At 39.5% G+C, this 17347-nt stretch overlaps 1 protein-coding gene across 1 annotated transcript; it reads right to left on the bottom strand.

Annotated features, from left to right (window-relative positions):
* Positions 1–588: 588 nt before the first annotated feature.
* On the bottom strand, positions 589–16924 carry LOC139953352 (QRFP-like peptide receptor). Its single transcript, XM_071952859.1, has 6 exons — positions 16463–16924; positions 6488–6901; positions 4854–5063; positions 1890–2009; positions 1540–1664; positions 589–631 (listed from the first exon to the last, which is right to left on the bottom strand). Exons 1-6 carry the CDS (start codon positions 16922–16924, stop codon positions 589–591), a joined length of 1374 nt encoding a protein of 457 aa, XP_071808960.1.
* Between the last annotated feature and the right edge of the window lie 423 nt (positions 16925–17347).

Raw genomic sequence — 17347 nt, 5'->3', positions numbered from 1 at the left:
TATTTTAACATTAAAAAAACCTTTAAATTTAAAACTCCAAGTACACTTATGGATGAGTATATTTTGGCTTATGTACATTTAAGATCATTGTTAAATTAATATTCAAATTGTAAATTAGGTTGTTGCTTTACAACGTTGATAAACATATTGGTTGTGACGTCATTAGTGGAATGCTTCTATTAATACAACCACTTCGAGGAACAATCTGAGATTTGAGTCGAATATCTTTGAACCATAAGCAGAAAATGTTGCTTTATGAATAATTTGCATGCTTAAGTACCTCATGCATAAACATAAAAACATAGAGCAAAAGGGGCGTAACTCGTTAAGGGTTCACAATATGTTTTTAAGAATTCGCAGGATGGCAATCTGTAAGAACAATGTATCCGTAAACGGATTGTCAATCCGTAAAAAAACCGGTTTATTAATGCGTACGTAATTCTATGACGGATTTGTTCTTGGCACTAGGGATTGTGTGTAGTTGTATTTAGGCCCTAGTATTTTCTACTCGAAATTTACTTATTTAAAAACTGAAGAAAAACAAACTCGGAGATTGAGGAAGAAGGTTTCAATGACGTCATTATAACCTCATGGTGAGTAGTCATCAACCAGGAGTTGACCTGTTCCGTTCCTGTTAGTGACGTCATACAAAAAAAACAGTAATTTTAAAACAAAGCTTGCAATTTATTCCAATTATTGTTTCCGTTGATAAATCTGAACAAGAGACTAGGACCACTCGCGTTATCTTGATATCAAACCAAAATACTTATTACCGCTAAATCACAATTGAAGGAAGGCAGGACACTATTGGTAGTTGGTAGCATACAAACTTACTTGTCAACAAGCAATCAATTTTGTCCAAAATTTGTCATGTTGGGATACACCGAGTGGGTATACTGGTCTCTGACAATAATTGCCAAAGTTGCCCAGTGCCTGTAAGTTCAGAGCTAAACAGAGGTCAAAATAAGGCCTAGGATTTGAGTGTTCGTTGTTGTTCTGTTTAAACCAAGTCTAAAGCCAATATTCATTTCCCTCTAAACTGTTTTGTAAAAGCTTATAGAAATGTACGTCAAGACAGTGACGTAAATGAAAGCTGAAGAAAAAGGAAAGATCAAAATCTATTTTTGTTTAAAATGCACGCAAGTATAATTTTTATAAACCGAAAACAGATCCAAGCGGATTGGAATTTTGTTGCTGTTTGTAAACACGTTGTTGATCAAGGGTTGGGTCTTAGCGAAGTAATGTTTTTGTCTTCTAGATTATTGCCTGTCGGCAATTGCCCCCCCCCCCCCCCCCCCTCATTATAAACGCTTACTTCTGTTATTCAACGAGCTTTACACTTTGGTTTAGCCCCCTCAATCATGTCTTATAATAGTGAGCCTTCACTTTTTCCCGCTAAGTTTTTCAACCCCAATATATTTTCCAGCACTAAAGGTGTTCGTTTGGTTTGTTTGAATGTAGCACAGTACAATGTGCAGTCTAGTCTGGCACCCTGACTTCACCGGCGTAAAAGGTGTGAGCGGACTGATATCTACTTACGGTGTATATGTTCTTTCATTCCAAGTAGTGCCGCTTCCTATTCGTTCTAGAGCTTGCTGGTCACGTGGTGCGAAGCCATTTGGTCTTGTCATTCCGCCAAGCTTACTGGACCTCTGTTGCGTAAACTTCAAGAAAGAAAAACAATTATTTACATTAGGAACGATACCAGCCTGTGTAAAAATGGTTTTATGTGCCAAGGTTCTGAAAGCCGGTATCTGGTGTTATTCTCGAGCCTCGAAGTGTAAAGTCAAGTCGATCTCATTGCCGTCTACGTGAGGGCGCTTTACTCGTGACGTCATGCACACAGAGTGTTTAATAAAGATTGTTTGAATCATGTGTGTAACACTAACCAGTGATGAGGATCGAGTGGTGAGGCTTGATGTTGTGCTCAGTCGACTCCTGAGACGTCTACGTTGACTTAACTTTTCAGTGCATGGACCACACCGCTGAAATAACCGCCTCAAATCAGCCTGGAATACAGAAGAAAAAGTAACACTATATAGAGAGTGAAATAAATGTATTTAAAAAGAGTGTATGACATTACGGGTAAAGCACTCAAGTTTACGTGCTTCAAACACGCATTGGTTTAAGGTCAAACCAAAATAAAGAAGCCGTTGTTTATCATTTACTTTTGATCAAAAAATGTCAAGAGAATGCTAACGAGGTGTTCAATGATTTTGGTAGATTTGGGAGTGAAAACAAACCAGAAGAGAAAGCCTACACTGCAAAAACGTTGGTCAAATTATTTGTTGGGCAAAGTAACTTCAACAATTATTGGTCGATAATTGCCCAACAAAACCAATAATTGGTGTTGTTGGGCAAACAATTTGTTTGCCAATTTTTTGTTTAAAAAGCGGAACAAAAGTTGGGCAAGTGTTGGGCAAATAATTCGTAATCTGAATTTATCATAACTGTTGGTTACACTTTTGCTTATTTATTGGGCAACTTTTTGGGTAACTTTAATTAATTTTGATTGTTGGTTAAAATGATGCACATTAGTTGGTCGAAATCATCCGATCATGCGCACTACGATCAAAGAGTTGCCCAAAAGTTGGGTATGGTATAAAAAACATAGCGATATTTTCCAACATGGCGAGTGGAGGAGTGGCTGTGACGAGCGGGGTTGTCCAGTAGATATAGATCAAATTTGAAGGTTAGTTTTTAACTAAATATGAAGTTGTGTTTTCTATTCAGTCGTACATAGTCGTGACAGTTGCAGAGCGAGCAACACAGCGACACTACTGTTGAATTAGTTTCAGTTTTTAGTTTCAGTTTCATCATGCCATTATGTGCAATGCCGGTTGTGGCATGTATGCGTGTGCTTGCGCTGCAACTGTCACGACTGTGTACAACAACTGAACAGGAAACAAACTGTATTTAGTTAAAAACTAACCTTCCAAAGCATCTACAAACCACTGAGCACCCTCTCGATTTTGAGAGAGATGTCGAGGTCACAGCTCACTACCGTTTGCCATCGTGGAAAAGATATTTTCTATGCCTGGTTGTATGACGTATCACAGGAGAAACTGTAAATCAAAGGGTTAAATATATTCACCATTTGTTGGATAACACCGAAAAGGGTTAAATCATCGCCCAATAAGTGGGTTATTGATAATGTATTAAATACCCAGAAAATGGGTAAACAAAATATTACCCAACTGTTGGTTAGCAAAATATACCCAACTATTGATGAGGAAATATACCCAATTATTTGGCAATCAGAGTGCCCAACTTTGATGGGTAATATTTTGCCCAAAAGTTGGAGGAGTTCACTATTCGCCCTTAATTGGGTAAAAGGTTGGGCATTTTTTTACCCAATTTGTTTACAGTGTATGCAATCAAGTCCATGCACCAATCCACACCCTCCTTCACACCTCTTCCTATGCAATCGAGCCCATACACAAACCCACATCCCTCCTTCACACCTCTTCTCTACAAAACTTTTTTTTTTCGCAACCCAATTTGCCGCTGCCTCCACAAAAAAATGACTGTTTGTCACACCCACTATTACTTGTGTAAAACCAAGCTCCCTTGAGATCGCGTTGCGGGCTCCTGTAAACAGATCTGGGCAGCTCATTTGCATAGCGATGTTTTTAAATCGAAGTGAATCTTGATTGATTAAAAACGTTGTATCCATAAACAACTGCGTTTAAATTCGTAGCCTAATAAGGCAACAGAAAAACACCGACTTTTAATTCGCCTTGAGTTATTTGTATATATCTCGCCTACCCGTATTATCATAACAATAATTGTTCACATTTTCAGGAAGGGGCTTTCTGGAGATGATATGAGTTTAGGAGTTCGCTGCAGTTTCTGTCCGGAGCTACGCATGTGTGACCTCGGCAGTTGCTTTCAGCTTGTCTATAGTGTTGTGGTATCTCTGAGTTATCTGTGACTGCTAAAGTTGCTTTCAGTCGTGTAACTGATCACTCGATTCGACAAGTCTCTTTTTTTTTTTAAAGAACATTAAAAATATACAACATCGAATTCCCCAGGCGCTTTTGATGAAAAATAGTCCCTCTTTAAAAATCAGTCTCAATGGTCGAGTATTGAGTTTCTTTGATATACCGGGAGAGAAGAATACACACAAAAACACGACGCCAAGTCCTACTCAATCTTAGAAAAAAGGCATTGCAGAATTCCTTAGTGGTCACTTTTCCCGGAAGTTGCTGATTTTATCCAATCTATGTATTGATTAATGCTTTATCTGACATAACTCCCAGGAGACTAGACTTGCCCTCAAGTCGCTCGGCCAACTCTTCCAAATGGATTATCAAGATTGCCATTCAGAACCAAATAAATAATCTACTGCTTCCTTCCATACCGACTAATCATTCAAGGAGATAAATAAAGGTTTCGGTAAGAGTTGAAAGTCATTAATTTCAAGCTCAAAAATGTCAAGCCGACTCACTAGGGAAATAGTGTGCCATTGGCGTTTATTAATGCGAGTTGCGTTTACTCTTGCAAAGAATTGTCATGCAAACAATTAACCATGCAAAGGCTTTAGCTTGGGAAATTGAATATTTATAGGAAGTTTGCCAAATTGTCAAATTTATAAGTTTCTGAATTTACTGTTCCTGCTTGCGATGTTAAAACGGAATTGTATTCGTAGGAAGTTTTTCAGGGTCATGTTTTGGTTCGTCTGAGGTAGGACTCAAACTATAGGTCTACACAGATGAAAGGAAGGAAAATAAACCACTTAGCCAATCTAAATGTGTAGCGCCCTCTTGTGCCCCTTTCCTTCAGCCCATGTCAAGGCACATACACCGGGGGGACACACTCCCCTACGACTAATGCTTTAGTGTAATACTCACCCGGAAATTGTCATTGAAGAAACCGAAGACGATTGGATTCATGAAGCTATTTGCCATGCCGAGCCAATGACCACAAAAGAAGTAGACGAAGAAGAAGTTTGGGTACAGGCTGACTAATTTAAAGTTGGTAATGACGATCAGAAGATAGAGGTAGAGTGGGAACCACGAACCAATGAAGAGAAAGACGATCACTACTAACATCTTAATCACCTGAAATAAAGAACAAAGGATTGGCTAATAATTCAAGAAACACTACCAACATGCACACAGCTATGTATTGTGCGCTGTGTGGAATTGTTCTGTACAATTAGGACAAATAACACTGTGTGGACATCAAGTCTACATTATGTTTCAAGTATTTTGGTCTCGATCTCACGTCAACATTTCGTATGTGCATCAAAATACCCAACCCCACAGTATACAATCTTCATGTGGTAAGGGTTGGTATAGCTATAATTCGCAATATAGGTTTATGCTAAATTATTTCATTAATCCGCTCATGAATATTCAAACCCGACGTACTCATTACAAAATGCCATGCATGGGAGCTCAAGTCACCCTGTAAGTTCTTAGCTTGAGGGGTCGTTTGGACTCGCTACCCTGGTTTGATCTTTTGATCTTTATCAAGGCCGGTGAGGCAGGAGATTCTGTCTCCCGGATATTCTGTCTCACAGAAAAGAACGATTAAATAAAGAGGGTGTCGAGCGCCGAAGGGTTTTTAAATAATTCTGATTTCATAAAAGTTGTATTCTTTTCAATTGCATCGCTGCAGCAGGTCAACTAACTCTGCACAATTTTTTATTTCTCTTATTTGAAGAGAAGAATATTTACGTTATTCCGCCAAATACATGTACCTTGGATTTTTGCCCTAATATTATGCAGATTGTCAAAGACGGGTTTTTTTTCTTTTCACTATTAAAAAAAAAATCCAGGCCTATACGTGTGTAAATGGTTGGTGCACTATTGCGTTGTTGACTGTTATTCGTGAAAAGATTTCCCAAGATAATCAGACCAAATCAAAGACATTGCAACTGTATAGAATTTGGACTCAATCTTCACATTCTGAAGAATCGTCCACAAGAAATCCAAGTGGGGTGTGGGGGGGGTGGATAGAGATAGAGGGAGAGGGGAGAAGCAAAAAGCTACGCAAAATCGCCCCTAGAAAGCTCGCATGTTCAAACTCGCCCCCTAACAATGTCTCCCCACATATTCTCCCACTTGTTGGGGTCGACTTTGCCGGAGGGCGAGACGACTTGTTTTCCAGGCTATGACGTTGCGTTGTCTAATAAGCCGAAGGCAGAGTACGCTAGTGACAATACGTTTGATTTGTCCATTGGTCACAACGGGATCAGAATGGTACCAACTCACGAACACAAAAGGAAAGAAAGTTTCATGTCAGAGTGATCTCTTAAAAGCTGCGGGGCATTTCTGCAGTTCTAATCAGCAGGAAGAATAAAAGGGAACTCCATATGACGGCTTCAAAAAGGTTTTCGGGATAACTGAACAAACCTCGTTAAATCTTTGAATAAATGCAAAAAATAGTGAATATTCTGACGTCTTGACAGAGTCTTTCTCTTAGGCTAAGTTCCTTTTGCATTTATACCATTGGGTCATTTTCAGTTTTTTCAACCTACCCTTCTTTTGGCTTTCTGGTGGCAAGCATCTCTCAAATGATCGGCGTTCCCAGGTAGATTCCGTCCCCAGAGTTTCCGTCCAACCACACTATAAGTGAATGAGAATATGACCAGGGGGACGACGTAAGTTGCACCCATATTAAAGATCTCGTAGCCAAACTCGAGGTTGGCATCTGGCCAGTGCTCGGTACAGACCGTTAGCTGGCGCTCTCCGTAACACCACTCGTAACGTTTCGACCTCGCTAGAATCAGTTGGACCATTCCCATCATACAAGACGCCAACCAGATACCCGAAATGACGAGGATGGTTTTTGTGTTAGACCTGGCCATACGTGCCTTTAGAGGGCGCACTACTGCAAAATAACGGTCCACGCTGACTGCAGTTAATGTGAAGACACTCACGCAGATAACAACCTAAAAAATAAAAAAATAAAAAACATCAATATTCTGCCATTTTGAAATCTTTGAAAATAGCTTGACTAGGAAAAACCTTTGATGTCCTTAAAGCAAATATCTTTCTTAACATATTCTGACTGTGTGTCTGTGTGACTTTTGCTGACGTTAAAGGCATCCAAAAAAAACTAAAATATTTCCCATATTTTCTCGTTTTTCAACCACGTGACTCTTGAAATGATTGATAGAACACTTCACTTGTTTTTACAAATGAATGTCTAACAGATGATACAATAAATCAAACACGAATCAAATGTCATTCGAGCTACATGCAGGTATTCAGAGCAAAACTTTAAGAGTCCTTTTACATACAAGTTTTCTCACTTATGATATCGAGCTATAGTTTTCATATACCGCCTCCGGCAGGAACCGACCTGGCATGTAATTACTCCAACCTGACGATTACTGACTCGGATTCCAAAGTCTTATATAGGAGTCGATACCCTTGATCTAGTCAACACCTGTTTCGACAACACTCACAACCCTAAGTGTTTCCGTACAATATGATGTTTCCCAGCAGGGTATCTGGGAGGAAGGTGAAAACAGAACCTGACACTCCAAGTGACGGGACAGTGGCAACATCCGACAATTTACCTCATTCGATGAAAAAAGAACCATCGCTCAAATTGAGGTGAACCTCACACTGTTTAAAACTTTTCAGAAAACGTATGAACCTCATCTAATCCAACAGGTTCCAATGTAACAATCTGTGACCGACTTTTACCCCCCCCCCCCCACAACCCGCCCACAGTTTGGCCATAAACACGCGAGGCACTGGACGTTAACAATCAAATTGTTTTGTTATTAGGTGTGAAGGGAACCTAATTTTCGTGCTTTCGATCGCGAAGGTAACAATTATCTTTCACTCCCGCAGCAATCCCATCTCTTTCTATAATATTGTACACATCTCTCCAACGCTCCTTCATTTTTGGGGACGTTCAGGAAACCTGAGTATTGCTACAACAAACACCTCTCAGTTGTCAACATCTTTGATGTTTAACGCCTACCTCAATACAGATAAAGGTCTACAACGATTTTATTTATCTATTTATAAAACCACCAAAGGCTCGTGTTCCATTTCCCCAAAGTTTCCCTAAATCCGAACAAAACATCCGAACTGTGTTGAAGATTAATTGAACTCAGTAAATGGTGGCTCGAATTACGTCGTGTGTTTCTTTAATAGTGGGTCCTAGTTATTGTGTACGGGTTGCGCATTAAAAGCCAGTTTGGGCTACTTTGGGCTGTGCTCCCCAGTCGATGTCTCGGTGCCCTTTAGACGTACCTTCGCTGATGGAGGCGTGAAGCTCACATCTCAGGTTTCAAATACACGATCGAATCACTTAAGATTCGCACATATTTAAGATCCGTTTGGATGAATTTTGACGATTGTTAAGACTAGTCTCCGCTTTCTATGTTCGGATACAATTAACTTTGTGATTTGTTCAACCTTTTCATTGTGGTTATTGACAACAGATTATTGTGACGTCAACGTGTAGTGACTGTGTTTAGAATGACGTGTTGTATGGTGCCCCTTGTTTTATTGTAGAAAAATAAGCACTTCTTACAAAACAAACCGCCAAGTTGTGAATCACTTAATCGCATTTTGATATCTTTATTTTGTGCTGCTGCCGTGGGAGACTATCAAAGTATAAACGTAAATAAAACCATCACTTGAACAAAAATAATCCTCAAACAACTCCGACTGTCTCGGTGTTATCATCCATTGTGGCTTCGAGTGGTACATTTATTATTTAAATATTTGTTTTTCTTTTACATTATTAAGCACCTAAGTTCAATAAACTCACCGTCGCTACTCACACTATTCTTTCATTTCGTTTCTTTCATCACAGTATTGTTCTCCTGAGATTGATAAGAAAGTATAACTCTCATCAAATATTTCATCAATCTTAAGATGAATGAAGGCTGCTTCAGAGCTACAGAAACTCTCATCGGAGACTCTGTTTCCTCGGAATCTTGTTTCAAAGTGATGAAACAAAACAAATCCCATAACAGAGAAGGTTTAGAAACTGGAATCAAGAGGAGTTAAAGAATTCCCGAAAGTAGTAAGGATCGAGGCAAGGCGATCGGCAACATTAATATTGTCTTTATTTTCTTAAAGGTATTAAGATAATTAAAGTCAATGGTTTAGGGAAAATGAAACGAACTTAAAAACGTGACCATTGATAATAGTGTCGGAAAAAAGACTAGTCCCTATAATAATGACCAGAGTTGCTTACATAAACGGTTGTTATTGTATACATGGATTACACAGTAGTCTTGTTATCAACAAATTGACATCAAGGTGACAAATTAAGAATAGGGCCGCAATTGTTGACAATAATTATTCAGCTATAATGTTGACGATTGATATCGAATGCATGGTACATCGCAGATTGACAACACGAATTCTTAAACGAGAATCTGAAAACAATTGGCTTGTCGTTAAACGCAAGTACTCAGTACACCCCGTCACTACATAATAAATAATATTGAGCAGCTCAAACTGTGAGTGGCTTCGTAACTGAACATCAGTTTACGACAAAAATAGCGTTTCCCCAGGAGAAGTGTTCCTAGGGGCAACGTCCGCTCTCTTCCCCGGGCAGATCGCTGCCTTTTTCCATGCAGCAGTCCCAACCAATCGGCTCATCAAATGCATCCCGTTAAATTTCCAAACATTGCAAAGCGCATTGTATACACAGATTACCCGTTAAAAAAACGAGCTGCAAGTTTAGAAATTCTAAACGTGGATTTATTTCCTCTTTTGCTACGCGAGGTAAAACCAACACTTTATGTGTGTTGAAGTATAGACAACTGAGTAGAGGGTGGGATAAAGTTACTATTCCTTACCATAAATGAGGTGTTTTTCTGCTCTCATATATAGATTAAATGTCATGTCAATCAACCCATGTGATGAATTCGTATCAGCCGCTTTTAGCTGGGAATTAATTTGGTGATCAATATTTTGATTGACAACCGAGTCTGTTCGACGAAAACCCCCAGCGATTTTATTGTTACGGAACGTCATAAGCATGCACAGAAACAGCCATGTATTCAATTTCTATTGGTGTGGTGGATCTAAAAAGAACCGGTGGTCTCGACGTTTCGAACAGTATACTTTGCTGGTCTCCATTAATTATTTGTTTCTGCCGTTGTAGATCCAGGGAGAGATGAAGAGCTCTGCATGATGTCATTCTATTTCTATATACATGTACCGATTTGAATTGCTCAAGTATTGTTGCATTTTGATCTCTCGTTCTATGTCACTGCTTGAATCCCTTCTTCCTAGTATTTTCCCCTTTAAGTGTTATTGTTGCACTTCACGTATCTTCGGTTCTAGGACACTCCATTTCCATTTTCTACTTTAAACTGTTGCTAAGATGTCGTGCACTTTAGTTTGCTCACTTGTTTGTTGTCTTATCTCTGTGTGCCATGTTCAGTACGGCTCGCAGTGAGTTCACACGCAGGTGCGAGTGTCCCGTTAATACGAATATTATTCCATAATGGACAGACGCCCGTCCAATATTAAATTTCAAAAACAAAAACTTAACTGCAGAGTCGAGTAGGGGGTTATGTACATAGTGTAGTCACCAGGCCCTTTTCGAAACCACGTCTCGGCTGGGCCTTAGACTCCGCTAGTTATTTGGAAAACAAGCGCAACTCACTTTGTAATTACGGGGGCTGCAACCACTTGGACGCATAGCCCAAGCCGGAGCCCAAACTCAAATCGTAGTTCCGAAAAGACCATAATAGCGACGTGCAACAAGTTTGAGTTAAGTAATCTATTAAAACATTCAGACTTGCAATAGAAGCAAAATGGATGGGGAAAATTTTGTGTAGAAAGTGAGCATGCCTGAGAATGATTTGGAGCAGTTCCCAAAATTCCCTGACTTCCTCAACTATTTAGTTATTCAATGCCTATTTAATGTTTAAAGTCACCTGGAAATAGAATTTATTTTCTTTCAAACATAAGAGTATATGCTTACGAACAATAAAACAATTTTTTAGTAATTGTTTGTCACGATTTATATGTTTAAAAAATATAAAAAGTTGTTTGGGGGGCTGACTCCGCCTACCCCTTTTGTGACGTCAATCGAGGCAGACTTTGCCTGCAATGCGTATAGTAAACACTCGTGCAAAGTACATGTACGTCCAAGTCGTGAGTTGGTACATTTCAAAAAGTGTTTTTCTGCATTCAGCAGCAATACACCTGGTCGGCATTGCCGGAAAAAAAAACATTTTATTTTTTTTGAAACGTACAAACTCACGACTTGGTCCGTACACGTACTTTGCAATTGTGTTTACTCTACGCATTTACGTCACGAACAGCGCCCTCTCGGGTCGGGGTCTACTCTTAAATTTGTAAATAACATAAGAAATGGTTTTTTTAAACCTTAGTTAACTGTTTATTCACATTCCACTCATCAAAACACATATATTAGTGACAAAAGCTTTATTTTGAAAAAATACCACTTCCAGGTGACTTTAAATTGTTTTGTTTTTTAAACTGACGGCTGTTGATAAATGGAAATGTAATACAGTGTACACGATTACGACCCTTTAAACTTGTAGATTATTCGTCAGTATCGTAGTCTTCTATATGTTAATCTATCGTTAATCTAGTCAGGTTTGCTGAATTTGATTTGGTAAATTAAAATATTTTCCTCGCTGTTTTGACCTAAAATGGGGTTTTTCACCTTTAAGGTCCTTCGTTCACGGACATTTTCTTTCTTCTATTTTTTTTTTTTTTACGTGTAGAACAGCTTATTTTATGTTTTCATTGGTAAATTTGTAATAATTTGGGGTTGTACAAAGAAGGGGATTTTAGTCTTGGAATAGACGCTTACTGCAAACTTGACTGTTTGCTTAAATCGAGGATATTGGAGTTGTGTATGTCAATCTGTAATTGAAAATGACATATTTGGGTATTTTGCCGATGGGTACAGTTGGAAAAGAAAGCAACAACTACTAATACTTTATTGGTGACTGGTTAACTGTATTGAAGGACTTGTGGCAAGCCTACTTTATAACACTACGTGTCCAATTCAGGCCACTTCGCTGCAGCTCTAATACAAATTACTGACTTCTGTCACGACCACGACACATGACATGCACGCATGGTTTGGACAGGTTTTGTAAGTTCAGCAACCTTTTTTGCTCTCATTGAAAAGCATCGACTTGTGGCGAGACTAATCTCATATCACTACGGTTTCTTATTGTTTCGCTTCAGACAAATTGTTGATTTCTACCACGTCTGCATATGGCACGTATCTGGCAATCGAAGTCAGCGCGTGGCTTTTGAGTGTTTACGTTCTGTGTAACGTTTACTCTATACGAGAGTCAGCGCGTGGCTTTTGGGTGTTTACGTTCTGTGTAACGTTTACTCTATACGAGATGCCAAAGTTGGTTTGCGTCATTGCACACAAGTCCTGTTTGCAACACGTCATCATCGTGTGTATGTATTAAAGTCCAAATAAAAACGGTTATAGCTCAACAAAACCGCTGGAATAAAGTTTCCTTTATTAAAACAAAAGAAAAGGGTGTTTTGAATCCAGTGAGTTGACCTTTGATGACGTAGTTTTCGCCACATTTTAAATTTGGCGCGCGGTTACGCCATCATTGTGCCCCCTTCCTTACGAATGTTTTTACCGTCGATTGTCTAATGGGAATTGATAACCTCATTGTAACAACAAAATCCATCACAGATAAATCAACTATTTATAATAGTTTTTCTGACCTTCTTGGTAGAAAACAGGTCCCAATATTTTACCTGGATTCCCTGTTCGTAAAAGTTTGGTGATACAAACGAAACAATCACTCTAATATAATAAATTAATATTCAATTTAGAGCTAGGGAAATTAATGTCATATCATGTTACTTCATCAGTCCATACTGCTCCATTGAGTGGCACTATAATAATGCCGAAAACATTGCATCATGAGTTAGAAACACATTGTTGTTCTTTTATGTTGGCTCACAACGCGTCCGACTTCGGCCGCTGCCTCCCCCCCCCCCGGCCCTGGTGGGAAAGTTTGCAGCGTAGAGTGGGTCAACAGCTTGTCGGAAGCTAGACGGCGCAAATCTTAAGCACAAGGAGTCCTTAAAGTGTAACGCAAACCATCTTTGAAGGGCCATTTCCCCTCTCCACCTCCCAAAAAGGAGGTCAAGAAAACGGGCAGCCGAAACACTTCAATGTTCGCATTAAGATTCTGGGAACGTGAAATGTAACCTCCCTTTGGGGTATTGGGCATCATGGTCCCCCAACATCATCACCCCCAACAAACAAACAAACCAAGTGTGCCAGCATTGTGACCCGTCAGTCTCATTTATCTTGACTGGTCACTCTTTATTCAACAACTCGTCGCTTTGTCAGCTTGAAACTGTGCACACAATATTCATCATTGCAAAATCTTAAGCGAGTCTGAAGCACCCACCTTTAAAGTTGATTTAAATACAAATTATTCTGAAAGGCCGTGGGGTAAGTTAAGCCGATGAGCTTTGTACATCAGTGAAGCTTGACAATTTAAAACGGTTTTGTTTTTTGTGAATAAGTCTTTTTTAAATTAGCCATAGCTTGTTTCATGGCCGGGAAGCCATCCCATCATTGAAGGATTACTTGTCTTAAATTAATAGTAAAGATAATCTTGGTTAGGGGAGGGGGGGAAGATGGGTTTACTGGCCCGAAGCATAACCCAGAGACAAATATAAGTAAAACTATTTCTAATAATCTTTTCCGGCCTCATCCTGGAGGTAAAACATTTCTCCTGTCGACGAGTGGAGCACCGCAGCTCGAAACGTCAACAACTAACCTTTCAGAACCATATAAAATATCATTCTGTGTCATGGCTTATGTAGAGGACCTTTCTTTTCTGTCATCTAAATTACTACTGTACTCGGGGGTTACACGTTTCAAGTTTCATCACCGCTTAAAGAAATGGGGAGGGTGGAACGTCCGGACAAACAAAAACATAATTTGAAAATTTAAGTCATTCCAAATTGGTTTTAAATGTCATTCAAATTCACTGAGCATTTCATATTATCCTTGATCGCACGTCGAAGCAAACAGACCGTGTCAAGTGCCAAGAAAAATAAAAGATGAACAAATAAAGGGGAAGCCAGCGAGAAGTAAAATGAAAAAAATATTTCCCCAGAAGGTTGAAGCTGATAACTTATTCCAATTGTTTTTGTTTTTCGGTTTAGCTTGTGTAAATTACTTGAGGCTATGCGTCTATACGACTGAATAATTTAATATTTTGACATTTAACTGTGCCGAAAGCAATTATCATTCCAAATAATTTCTGGATTGTCGTTCTAACAATTCATCTGGAAAAATGTGTTTCTGATTCATAGAGGGAAACCAGTGCATCCAGGGGGATGAGGACCACTAGGGGATCGAGGTTGCTCAGAGGGCTTGTCGATTTAAAAACAATTGTATTTATCTGATAGTTTATATGATAGGAAGAGAAAGAGTGCATCAACTAAAAAACCTACTCTCCTAAGCCAAAGGCCCCCGCCCGACCCATAAACTCGCAAACTAATATATTTTATTATTTCTGTCGACCAATACTGATTTGAGGTCTTCTCTTTGCTCTCCCATTGGTTTGCAACGCCCGCATTGGTTTTCTACCTGTAAGCGAATTGAGGGCGCCCTTTACTCTCCCAAACACCCTGCTACCTTATGTTACAGTCCTCTGTTTCAACAGGCTATAAACAAGCTCATTCAAAAACATTTATATTGACTTCGTTTCCCATTGTTTTGACGCAAATGTTTTCTTCAAGGTAAAGTATCCTTTTGTTGCTGCAACCAATCGATTGTTTTGATCCTAGATATAAAATAAATTACAATAAAAGTTAATTGAAAAACATCTGAAGATTTAATGTAATTTTTGTGATATTGCCACGCAGGAAAGACAGTCCCTCACCGAAAACACAATTGGGATTTCGTGGGCTAACATCAAATAGGTAGTGGGAGTCCGCACAACCCTATGTTATTAGCTTAGTCATAAATTATTCATGCAGCCAAACGCAATCAACCCCAAACACCAGAATGTTTCAGTTTTGTAGGAGATTGAAGTAAATTGAACAATCCAGTCGGCAGTATGTTTGAGGTCAGTTCACTTGAGTTTATACAAGGTTTTTCCCACTTATCGGTGAGGAGTGTGATGTGGACCTTGTGTTAATGATTGGGCTGGGCTGGCGTATGTTTTAGGGACAAGTATGTATGGTGAATGCCCAGCCATGTATAACGAACAATATTGTAGTCTTTCCCTTTACCACAGTGTTATAGTGGGTAATTAAGTCACATTATGTAACGCGATCTATCGCATTAATTTGGGTGTATTAAATACAAGCTACATTGGCCACTAGTCACGTGTAACGTGCGTTACTCATCACTGACTGATGAGTAACTCATGTTACAATACAATATCATGCATTACATTGGTCACGTGTAACTCCATCTCATAGATCAAGTGTTACTCACGTTACATTGATGACGTGTAACTCACGTAACACTAACAATATGTCCAAGCATGGAGGAAGAAACCCTCCATGGTCCAAGCATGAAAGAATATTCAGAAAACACAATCTGATTCTCATACTCAAATTTTGGGCCATAAAAACTCATGTTTTGTTCCATACCGCATGACTTCGAAGTGAATCGCTCTTTACTTGAACCAAAAGTTGTTATTACCATTAGTTTTACGTGTTTTCACGTTTGTTGTACTACTCATTTATTCAGTCGTGTTGGTAAGTAAGCTATATAACCTTTCTACAAGATGAGACGACACGTTTGGTCATAAACAAGTCGACACACCATCCTGGTGAAACATTGCAGTAAGTCTACTTCATTTACTTGGATTAAATCATTTTTTAGATGGCACTCACAGAGCTCCGTAGAGCAAGATTCAATTACATCGTTGCTGAGACTCAAAAAGATTGTCAAAATTCCCTTGGTGAAAATTCAATTATACGAAGTCTCAATGTTTTAAGAAGAGAACTTTCATTCAATCCTTTCGGCCAACAAACTGATTTCATTCAATTAACGGAGTGGCGTTTTAGTGAAAACAGACTGAACGGTAATGTTTTTCAGGATCTGACAAGAAAAATTAAAACAACAGTGCTGCGGGGGGAATTAATTCGAATTCATTGAACAGATCTAACCTTTAAAAATCTAAAAAGAAAGATAACTAATGTGTTGTTTGGAAGAAAAATTAGCACACGCGTGCAGAACATAGTTTCCAAGAAATACATTTATGTCAGCTGTCTTTAGAATACCGACCCCCCCCCCCCCACCCACCCTCCCGCTACCCCCCCCCCCCCCCCCCCCCTCCACAAGGTCTCAAACAGTTAGTTTTTGGTGCCCGGCTTTGTAGGCCTGTTTGGAAATAGTTGCCACCTAAAGATCATTATCAAGTATATGGAAAACTTAGAAGGGGCACTAAGGCCAATACCAGGGCAATAAAGGTCTCTGTAACCGTTTTACAAAAACGGATGAAATTGATGAAATATAAAACTGAACTAACCTGCTGAATGAAGAACACAAACGTACATGGGAAGGCACCGAAGACCCAATCTTCATTCATGATGTAGACAAATGTAAACGGCATACAGACTATTGCAGTTAGGAGATCAGCTACCGCTAGATTCACCAAGAAATGGTTGAGATCAGTCTTAGCTCTCGCTGAGAAGCCAAGTACAGCAATCACGATCACGTTACCGACAACAGAGAGGAAAATAGTCAAGGAGTACACGGCGATAATCAACGAGCGCGCGGTGCTGTCTTGAATCCCGTACTCCAAGTCGCAATAATCATCCCCTACCTCGCTACTCATGGGTGTAGTGGGGCCTCCCGACGCGTTGACACCCATCACATCGTAAGAGCTGTTCGCAGACTGGTGGTAACGAGGATGGGTGAAGTTTGCTTTCATAATATCATCCAATGCAGTGCCGAAAATGACTGGCAGGAGTTTTTCTTCGGCAGCCATGTTTCAACTGAGAGGAACCTTTAAGTCCAAAATATCTCAGTCAGTTTCCTTCAACTAGTTAACTTTCTATCTTTGCTCAGCGAGTCAGCGTATAGATTCTTGTAGCAATGTCCTCCCCACAACATGAAAACTATTGGAGTGTTTGAGTGAACATCATCATGCGTTGTACATCGATGGTAAAGTAAGCAGTATACCTGAAGATGTGGGATGCTCTGAAATGAGCGAACCTTTATGCAAGAACGTCCTCAGTTCAAAATTAAGTGTCGTGATATTCAAGTGAAGAAAACACGCCTCTCTCCACACACGCAGCTAAAAGACGTTCACTTCAAGTGTTTGGGATACTGCGCGCAAGTCAAGTAGATCGTCCGATGTTATGGTGTCTCTTTATAAGATTGAAGTTTGATGCATTATTGCTCCTCTTCG

This window comes from Asterias amurensis, chromosome 21, assembly GCF_032118995.1.
Source record: "Asterias amurensis chromosome 21, ASM3211899v1".
In the NCBI taxonomy this organism is placed as follows: domain Eukaryota; kingdom Metazoa; phylum Echinodermata; class Asteroidea; order Forcipulatida; family Asteriidae; genus Asterias; species Asterias amurensis.
This window is presented reverse-complemented; position numbering and strand designations above follow the sequence as displayed.

Excerpts from the sequence above, each read along its gene's own strand:
- LOC139953352 (XM_071952859.1), bottom strand. The coding sequence starts at position 16,924 with ATGGCTGCCGAAGAAAAACTCCTGCCAGTCATTTTCGGCACTGCATTG. Across the intron at positions 1,665-1,889 it reads CCACTCGATCCTCATCACTG|TTTACGCAACAGAGGTCCAG; the intron begins GTTAGTGTTACA and ends TCTTTCTTGAAG. Across the intron at positions 632-1,539 it reads AATGAAAGAACATATACACC|GAACGGAACAGGTCAACTCC; the intron begins GTAAGTAGATAT and ends CGTCACTAACAG.